This window comes from Leuciscus leuciscus, assembly GCF_965113295.1.
Source record: "Leuciscus leuciscus genome assembly, chromosome: 1".
Classification (NCBI taxonomy): domain Eukaryota; kingdom Metazoa; phylum Chordata; class Actinopteri; order Cypriniformes; family Leuciscidae; genus Leuciscus; species Leuciscus leuciscus.
This window is the reverse complement of record NC_138725.1, coordinates 78917264-78927320: the sequence shown is the minus strand read 5'-3', so window position 1 is coordinate 78927320 and position 10057 is coordinate 78917264. Positions and strand designations below refer to the sequence as shown.

At 42.4% G+C, this 10057-nt stretch overlaps 1 protein-coding gene across 2 annotated transcripts; it reads left to right on the top strand.

Annotated features, from left to right (window-relative positions):
• On the top strand, nt 1-7142 carry LOC309511506 (E3 SUMO-protein ligase ZBED1-like). Of its 2 annotated transcripts, XM_082186755.1 has the most exons (7): nt 1-2399; nt 3527-3615; nt 3724-3868; nt 3960-4194; nt 4283-4414; nt 4508-4615; nt 4738-7142. In XM_082186755.1, the coding sequence occupies exons 2-7, from the start codon at nt 3549-3551 to the stop codon at nt 5086-5088; spliced, it is 1038 nt and encodes a 345-aa protein (XP_082042881.1). In that variant the 5' UTR covers nt 1-2399; nt 3527-3548; the 3' UTR covers nt 5089-7142. The 2 variants fall into 2 exon arrangements, with proteins under 2 accessions (XP_082042881.1, XP_082042880.1); XM_082186754.1 differs by having other exon boundaries at nt 1-3615.
• The last annotated feature ends 2915 nt before the right edge of the window (nt 7143-10057 follow it).

The following is a 10057-nucleotide window of genomic DNA, read 5'->3' as shown; positions in this document are numbered from 1 at the left end:
AGGGCATACGCGGCTGCGGGTCAGGCTGGGGCTGCCTTACACACGATGTCTGTGCTACAGGCATACCAAGCCGACCTGCTGAAGGATTTGGATCTGGGGCAGAGTCTCTCCCCTGACGCAGTGGACCACAGATCTGACTCTTCGGGCCAACAGACAAACTACTGGCCACGAAGAGACATCTGTGGCTGACATCGGGGAGAAACAAAAGGGTTTTCTCCTCGATGCCCCGGTTTCACCATCTGAACTTTTCGGCACCTCCGTTGAGACGGTGGTGGAAAAGTTCAAAGAGGCGAAGGCGCGCTCAGTTGCATATAAATCATGCATTCCGCTGCGGTCCGAATCCACGCCCAGACAGCCTGGGGGGCCCGGCCCATCCCGGTTCGAGGATCAGAGACAGCCAGAGGTTCAGCGTCGCCTCTCGCGCTCCTCCTAGGTCGTAGAGAAGGCGCGACTCACAGGAAGAAGAGGGATCTGAGGGAGGTGATCCAGCACAGGCGCTCCCAGCGTCAGTGAAGGATCCCCTTCCTCTGTGGGTGAATAACAACCACCCTCTCCTTTCTTCTTCCTCTCCCCACTATTTTCGTTACCCCAGGCGTTTCTCACATTAGGCCTGAGGCCTGGACCGATGATGATATTTTCCCATTATATGGAATGCTTCTGAAGGTCCGGAGTCAGGCTTGGTAGTGAGCGCAGCCTTTCTAGCTTTTGGGTGGTAGGCCTTCATTCTAAGAATATAATTTAGGCCGTCGCTCTACGGGCAGCAGGATGATCTTGGTAGGTCTTTATTATAATGTTGTTTAACTTTTGACCTCGGTTCCCTGTTTAGAAAGTATTAAGGGGTTTGTTTGTTAGGTATTAAATTAGGAATTTAGGGGCCTGAAGTACCCGTTTTTACAGGTAGGCTTGCATACCTTATCATAGGCCTCCTTTTGTGATAGAGTCATTAGGTTTACGTAGTAGGTGGTGCCAATCTTGGTCACCCAGTGAAATGTACAGGTTTCATCTCATTGAGGAATCTCTATGAGGCCACCGTGCACGTTAGCTTCAAACAGGTTTTGTTCAGCATGAGATGGCTTCCCTCATCAGGCCACCTGGATAGCCATCTTGTATTTGTATAGCAGGTCTCCTCTCACTTCTGAGAGTTGTTATGAGACAACAGCTTTGAACTTCAGGCATAGGATATTCAAGTGCCATCCCCACGAGGGCTGCCTTAATATCTGGCTTAGGCTTGTGTACTAGGAGTTTATTGGAGACGATCTGCTAGAAGCTTTCTCGTCCCAAGTCCCTCAGTATCTGAGCTTAGATTTAGATACAGCTTATCTCTGTAAGTTCTAGTTTTTTTCCCTGGTACTGGCCTCCTCTTTCTATAAGAGTTGTGTAGTCTAGGCCCGCCTCTGCATTAGGCGATAATGCTAGTGGATGTTAAGGGCAGAATAAATAGCAGCATAGGTATAAGCCTCCCATGCAGGTGTATCCTGGGCATTGTCAGACCTGGCTCTCTGTGGGAAGAGAGAGTTGGAAGCTATAACGCTGAGGTCTCCGCTTTCTAGGGCTGGGCACCGAACATCGATACTTTTATGGTATCGAACGAAAAACTCTGATACTATGAGTATCGAAAAATTATTTATCTTTCGGTGCCAAATTTCGGTTCCAAAAGCCAAGCGGCTGCTGTGTCTGTGTGAGCCTGTAGCCGACTTGCATGTAAGGACCTAAAGCGCCGGCGATTGGCTGTCCACCACCACGTGACGGGGGGGGATTTCTGAAGATACTCGCAGTCACACAACACACGTGTAGTTGTTTTTTCTCATGTGTTCTACCGCGTCGTTTTACAATGCCAAAGAGGTCTAAAGTGTGGCTACACTTTATAAAAGTGGATGCCGAGTCAGCAAAGTGCAACATATGCGATAAGAGTATTTCATCCAAAGGCGGCAATACCACCAATTTAATAAAGCACTTGACCATGCACGGGATCAATATAGGCCCTGTCCCAAATGGAACCCTAAGCACTCGCGGTCTTCTTCTGAGTCCGCACTTTCGTGACGTAATGCCGCTTTGACTGTCGGGAAGAGGTCTGCTGCGGAGCCCGCATCAGTGCGGGCTTCGGCAAAAGTGCGCATCAAGGGTGCAAATCGACCACATGGGGGCGCTCGCGAGCACCCTTCTGAGAGCTAAAAATGACAAATGGGACACACTGCGGCCTCACGGACTTAACAGACACACGCACGCGGCAGCCATTGTAAGTCCACAAGACCGAAAGTGTGCCATTTGGGACAGGGCCATTAAGGCAGAAAGTTGCACGGTATTCGACTGTAAAAAGATGGAACCAGAGGAGCCTTTCACCTCATCGCAGTCAAACCCGACCCCGTCAACATCATCTGGCATTTCTGGGATTGTAGCAGGTAAGAAAGATAACCTTTTTTAGCGAACAGAAGATAAAGTAATTGTTTATGCTAACACGAGTGGTTTGAATGTGTGGATGCAACTCTGCATTGCGTTTACTTAGGAGCTATAACGTTATTCTTTGACCGGGCAACATCTTTGTTTTTCCAACTTAACGTTAAGGTTACACATTTTAGAAATACTTGACAGATAAGTGTAATTTCACTACTTAAACCGAATGCATCCCCATAACGTTGACTACCACTTTATGTATGTTAGCTTGTGCTGCTAGTCGGTTGCTGTAGCGTTAGCGCTGTCTATTTCCCCCTTCACATTAGCCTCTGCATCGGCCCACCCTGATGTTAGGAATAGGAAGACAATACCAGAAAGTGTCAATCCCTTCACACTGGCAGCCGCAGCAAGAGGGAAAATGTCAGAGCAAAGACGAGATCAGTGCCACAGAGCAGTCACAGGGTTTATTGTTAAAGGTTTGCTACCTTTTTCGACAGTGGAGGCCCCATGGTGGAGGTGAGCAAGCTATCGATATAAAGGGAGTTTTTTTTAAAGGTAGTTTGCCAATATAGCCTCTTTTAGCCTGGATGACATACTTACTGTTGACATATTTTTACTGTTATTGTCAGTAAAAAAAAAAAAAAACCATTATATTGTTAATGTTTTGTGCTCTAATGTCAATTATAGGGAGATGATAAGCACCTTAAACCCCCAGTATCAGTCCCCCAGCAGAGACATGCTGTCAAATACACTTATTCCTGCATGGTATGCAGTAGAAATAGGAAATCTGAAGAGAAAGTTGCAAGTTGTGGCTGATGTGGCGGTGACTGCTGATGGGTGGACCAGTGTGGCTCAAGACCACTATTTGACCGTTACAGTCCACTATGTGAAATAAGGAGAACGTACTCCATACAAGGGCAGTCTACACGTCCCAGACAGGGGAAATCATAGCAGAGGAAATAGCAGACATTCTGGATGAATTTGAATTATAGCACAAAGTTGTAGCCATCACTGTAGACAATGCAGCAAACATGGATGTGGCAGTGAAAAAGATGAACATAATAAAGATTGGCTGCTTTTCTCATACACTAAACATTGCTGCTCAAAAACTGTACAATGTGCCCTCCGTTTCAAGGTGGGCAGGAAGGATCCGTGCAATGGTGGTCTGGTTGAAGAGGTCTAGCCTGGCTAAACCTGTCTTAAAGGAAAAGCAAAAACTTCTCGGTAAGTAGAAATCAAAATACGCTAAACTTAACTTGTCTTGATTAAATTGTTTATTAAACTGCTTCCCCAAATGGATAACCAGTTTGACCCATCTGTCTCTCTCTGTAGGCCTTCCAGAACATGCAGTCATCTTGGATGTTAAGAACAGGTGGAATAGCCTCTTTCTAATGGTGGAGAGGTTCCTCGAGCAGTTCCCTGCCATCCAGGCAGCTGCCATGGACGCTCGGTTAAAGAGGACAATGGAGAAGGACAGGTATTTGAATTGGCTTGTTCTAGTATCAGTGCTAAATATCTTTTGTTAAGAAGTTTAATCTTGTTAATAAAACTATGTGGACATTTTTCAGACTGGAGCGAGTTACTGATGATGACTTCAGAAAAGCAGAGGAGTTTGTTAAAGTCATGAAGCTACCTCTGTGTACTTCAACACTTTGCATGTCCGCTGAAAGGATTCCAACATTAGGTCAGATTCTGCCCATCTTGGGGAAACTTGAGCACCACTTCACCATAAGTGCAGAGGACTCCACATTTACTCAGTGCATCAAAGAAAAAATCTGGGGTGATCTTTCAAAAAGATACCAAGTGAGTATCATAATCCTATTGATTTGTCAATTGTTTTCATAAGGTATACTCAGAAACCTAACTTCTATACTATGTTCTTGTCTTGCAGGAGGAGTGCATTCTGCAGTTTTTGGAGGAAAGCACGGCCTTAGACCCAAGATTTAAGTCAAGAGTGGCAGCCGCAGATGCAGTGTGGGACAGAGTAAAGAAGGCGCTGATTAATAGGGCCACCACACATCAGGTGTGTTTAATATTCTTATTACTAGTAATCTTTCTCCTCTTCCATTGTAAATCAAATCAATGTACATGATACCTGTGTTTCCATCAAATATAGAATAAAGGTGAAAGGACCCAGGCCCAGCAGCCCGAAGAAGACAATGAAGAGGCAGTAAGTGATGATGACTTATCTGATGAAGCTTGTGCAGCGCCAGTAGCAACACAGGTAAATATATACGGACATCCTGTTTCTTCCTGCTTCATTTTCAGAAGAAAATTAATATGTATGTTTGAGTCCGCCTACCCAGTAATGTTGCCTTATTTTGTTTTTATCTTTTCTGTTTGTAGAAGCGGACAAAGCTTTCTGCCCTTGAGGAGATTTTTGCAGAGGAAGACATGGCGATAGAAGTAAGAGCCAAGAGCATAACCAGCACCTCAGAGAAGATTCAGGAGGAGATTCAGCTCTACAGAGGCTTGCCGTGTACACTCTCCACTGTGAATCCAGCGACTTGGTGGTGGAGTATGAAGGACACACTGCCAATGCTATCCAGCTTGGCAGCCAGGTACCTCTGTGTACAAGCCTCATCGACGCCCTCAGAGCGTACATTTTCCACTGCTGGGGACACCATTAGCCAGGAGCGGGCCTGTCTGTTACCAGAAAAAGCCGACATGTTGATCTTTCTGAAGAAAAACTGCTGAGCAATCACAAATGCAGTTTGATTTTGCACTAAAATTAGCCTGTAGACAATGTCATTTGTTTATTTATTTATTATTTATAATATGTTCATGTTGTGGCAAAAACGTTTCCCTTTTTTTGTTAATTTTGGCCAAGTTAGGATTGATACTTTTAGGATTGATCCTGAGTGTCTGCTGGCGCACCCCTATCCAAAGAGCACAACCAGTTTTATTAATAATGTTACCCAGTGTGAGAAGTGTTACCAGAATTTGTTTTAATTAAGGTGAAAAATAAAAGTTTTGTGTTTAATGTATTTTTGTTGATGTTGAAATGGATTTTAAAACATATGGTATCGAAAAAAGTATCGTTAGGAACCGGTATCGAAACTGAGGTATCGAAATTGGCACCGGATCGAAAGATTTTGAACGATACCCAGCCCTACCGCTTTCAGATCTGTATATTGTAGCTAGAATTTCCCAGCTAGTCTTTGTTATCTAGGCCCCTTGAATTAGTTTCAAGTCATAAGGTGAAAATGTTTTTGGCCTCATAGCTGAGGGCTCCATTTTCCTTGGGCTTAGTGTTTTTTTGGCTACCCACAGCTATAGTCTATTCACCCTGCACCACTGGGGCTCATTTTAGTTCTCCCTCCCATTGGGGCGAGTTTGAGTACACTCCCTTAAGGCCCATTCACACCAAGCACGATAACTATAAAGATAACGATAAAGATAACTGTATATGCGTCCACACCAACGACCGATAGCGGTCTTTTTATTCTAAGCACGCGCGCGCCTGCGCTGTCAATGATGGGATAAAAATATCGCCTTGTCAACACCTTTATGTATACAACGCCTTTTTCACTGCAACTTCAGCAATGTTGTCAAAACTAGCGCTGGATAGCCTACCTGAGGTAATTTTGTTACACTATGCTAAACTTCATAATATCTCATCGTTAATACTTCTCACCATTTATTCCCAGGATACGACCGATTGCTTTCCATATATCCATATTTTTTAACGTATCCTTGAAAAGGGGGTTTGACTTGTCAAACAGTGGAGGATTTTTTTGTACCTCGATGATTAACTTCCCTGCAATGTCATCTGCCATTTTAAATGCGCGAGACCTTTAAATTAGAATGGATTCTGATTGGCTGTCAGTGTTTTATCGTTGGACAGCTGGAAAAAAAATCGTTCTGAAAGTGATCCCAACGATATCGTTCCTCATATCTTTATCGTTATAGTTGTGGTGTGAACTCTGTTATTCTTTAATATGGAGAACGATTTTTAGAATTATATCTTTATCGTTATCTTTATAGTTATCGTGCTTGGTGTGAACGGGCCTTTAGAGCCTAAGCATGCCATGGGCTGACGCTTTTGATAATTGAAGTCAGGTAGCGTAAGATTGTACTCCCCTTGTTTAAAGGGTCGATAGCGCTCTAGCTGAGTACACTGTCCATTGGCAATGTAAAGTAGGAAAACCGGGCCCATACTATTTCTGTGAGTACACCTATGATATCTGAGGCTAGTTCTGCTAACAAGTATCACTATCAAGTATCAAGCCCTTCACAGGCCTCCTTGAAGGTGGTTTCACTATCTTGTGGATTTTAGCAATAAATAAGATCATCACGTTGTAGGCTCCCTCTGAGCCTCCCTGATTCTAGCCCAGAGCCTGGTCAAATATATATATAATTTTTCCTAGCTAACCCTAAAGGGGGCCGCACACCGGCCGCGCAGCTCAGCGCCGCGCCACGTCTAGGACAACTCTCACCTGAAAATCCGATAACATCAGCAATTTTCTGATTTCTGTAAATAAATATAAAACTAAATGTATATTGCAGCACAGGGTGAAGTCCGTATATACATTAACTACGATTTGAGACACATACATGTAAATTGAATATAAAACTATGTAAATGGCGCTCTGTGGCGCGGCAGGATTTTGAACACGGTCCTGAGCCGCCGCAGACAGACGCTGAAAGGCGCCGCCGGTGTGTGTACTCTCATAGAGAATAATGTGTTCGAATTTAAAAGACGTGGCGCTGCGCGGCGCGGCGCTGAGCTGCGCGTCCGATGTGCGACCCCCTTAAGTCTGGTTAGAAAGTTAAAGGACTCTCATGAGGTATCCCTGCTAGATCAGCCCTAGAGCTTATCTAGGGTCCCTTGTTAAGAGTGCCCAGCATCCACAATGTTTAAAGTGCCTCGATTGCTCTTGTCTGTCTCGTTGCTCCTGCTGCAGCTGTTGCGTTGGTTTGCGTCTGTAAGCTTCGTATATCTTTCTGTTTTGAATCATTATTAACTATCATTCCTGGTTGTTTATACTGCTAAATATAACTTACTCAACATCACACATTAACCTGACATCGCTAGCTTCAATCTAAATCGTTATTGCTAGCACAACACGCTAGTAATTCGCTAGCCTGTTAGCGTGCCATCCGTCCGCTCTTTATTTACTTTTATTAAATTTTTTTGCTCTCGCCTTTTACGAGTTCATCAAACAACTGGTGAGTAGGATCAGTCAACAAACATGGTGGGTCATGTCATCTTCTTTTCTTATTGTTACTTGCACTTCATGTAACATGTTTAGCATAGCCTTCACCATCAGCAAAGGATTTACATGTGATAAATGCAGGGAAGATAGTAAAGCTGACGGGGAAGATCTCAGAACTAGAGACGCATCCAAACTTTAATCGAGGATAGTAAGCATGCAAGGGCTTTAGCTACTGCTTTGGATACGACTAGCTTAGTGAACTCTGTACAGGGTAACTGGGTGACGGTGAGGCGCTGTAGTCGCGGGACAAAACACCGCTCTTCCGTTCCGATTACAACTTCAAACAGATTCTCCCCACTCAGTGACCCAGCTAACAGACTTTTGTTATAATAACGTTCTCCAAATATTAAGTGTTGGTTCTGGAAACATAAAAAATTTCAAGTTTTCTTGGCGTTAGTGGAACGTGTTTTAAAAGATATAATGTTCCTCAAACGTTCTTTCAACTTAATTTTGATTTAAAATTCAACATTCTAGGAATGTTGATTTGTGACATTCCAAGAACATAAAAATGTCCAGTTTCCTGAACGTTACTAGAATGTTATTTAAAGGTTAGTGTGGTTAGTTCCTGAAACATTCTTTCAATCATCTTTCGAAAGAGTAATAAGAACACAAACTACAACTTTATCCAGACACAGCCTTGAACTGAAGATAAAAGACATTAACTCTCTCAAGATCTGATTAAACAACTCCACAAACAGCATTACCAGCTTCACTTATTACTAACCAGACTGACTTTATTTATGTCACACGTCTACAGAAGATCTTATTGAGAATTAGCATAGGTTTAGATGTTGATGTCTTATTGAAAATGTTTCGTTTGAGGTCACCATCATGGAGATCAGTGTTTGCTTTAGTTGGGCTCTTGACCCTTGACTTTCTTTAAGTTGGTGCTTTATCAGCAATTGCAGGTGTTTATAGAGAACATTTCTGCATTGATAAAGCAGATCAACAAGTCTGTTTTAATAAAGGAGTGCAATTAAAGTGGCTGAGCAATTAAACAACTGCATTTACTGTATTCTTTTCTCACTTTTTTCACTTTTAACATTATTTGAGAAGAAAGTAATAAACTCAAAAGATGTGATAAAAATCATTTGTAACACTGAAGAAATTTGTGCAAGATTTTCCAAAATTATTTAAAAGTTAAAAACGACACACTTAGACATCAGCACACGTCATAAAAACCTCAACAATGGTGAAAATCAAAAAATAATTAATATGCATAATTTATTCATGCCGCAATGCATGCTGGGAGCAATGAATGTGCTTTGTATGCTGGCATGAAGAATGTCTCCATTGTTGTGTTTCATGAGCTGATTTTTGATGTCTGTGAGTGTATAAGTGTTTTATAGAAAGTTAACAATGACAGTGGTAACAAGGCGGGGATCAACTTATGAGATGATCTCCAGGTTCCTGGAGCAACAACAGGCTGTCTGTGCAGTCCTGGCTAAACACAGGAATACATGGCATCTCATGCCAAAAGATAATGACATTGCCACACTTGAGAATGTCAACCAGCTCCTTCAACCACTCTATGACCTCACTGATGCCCTGGCATCGGAGAAACGGTTCGCACTGTCCTCACTCACACCGGTACTGGAGCACATTAGCAGTGAAATCCTCTCTGAGCAAGCTGAAGACAATCTACTCAGACAGATGAAGCAAGTAATGAGAGAAGACTATGGAGCTTATAATATGACAAAATGATTTGAATTTGAATTGTGTAAATTTGAATTATTTGCAAGTGTAATCTAACTAAATTGAATTTTAGGTGGTAGTTTAAATAGTTCTGAATTTGATTTGTTTTAAACGAATATTGAACGTTTGAAATTTAACAAATTGAAATGTTTTTATGGCTGAATTTTATAGACATGTATTTTCAAACAGCTAGTTTTTTTGTTCTGAATTCGTATAGTGCAAATATTCAGTTTAAAAAAATACAGATTCAAGTTTTCAAGATGAAGAAATTCGGAACTTCAAATTCAGTTTTCTAAAATTCAAGTTCAAAAATTCAAGTTCAAAAATTCAGATCTTACAGAAAGTAGGTCACAGGTCATCCACAGGGAAGAGTAAAGGATCTCAGATAAGTCGAACAGAGCATTTTGGCTGCACTGCAGTAGTTTTCTGCCGCAAACGCGGTGGTGGTTCAAGAGAATCCGTGTATCTTTCGTTCAGTCGTTTTTTTATTTAATATTAAGAGTAGAAAAATGAGAAAACAGCTTGAGTATTAGATTTCTTCTAATATTCTAGTAATAATAGTCCGCTGCAGCAGTTGCACGGATCGAGCTTACAAAACGCGTGTATTGCAACTATAGGCTACATTTAATTTTCTCATCAAACAACTAGACTAGCGAATGGCTCGGCACAACAGAAGACCCTAGAAAGGGCTTTCTCTCTGTGTAGACCAGCAGTTGGTCTGAATTTGCCTATTTTCTCGACTGTATAGGCTA

Bases quoted from the DNA above. Each gene is read 5' to 3' on its own strand.
- LOC309511506 (XM_082186754.1), top strand. From the start codon at position 3,423: ATGGATGTGGCAGTGAAAAAGATGAACATAATAAAGATTGGCTGCTTT. The intron at 4,415-4,507 runs GTGTGTTTAATA...CATCAAATATAG, and splicing joins ATAGGGCCACCACACATCAG to AATAAAGGTGAAAGGACCCA. The intron at 4,616-4,737 runs GTAAATATATAC...TTCTGTTTGTAG, and splicing joins CAGCGCCAGTAGCAACACAG to AAGCGGACAAAGCTTTCTGC.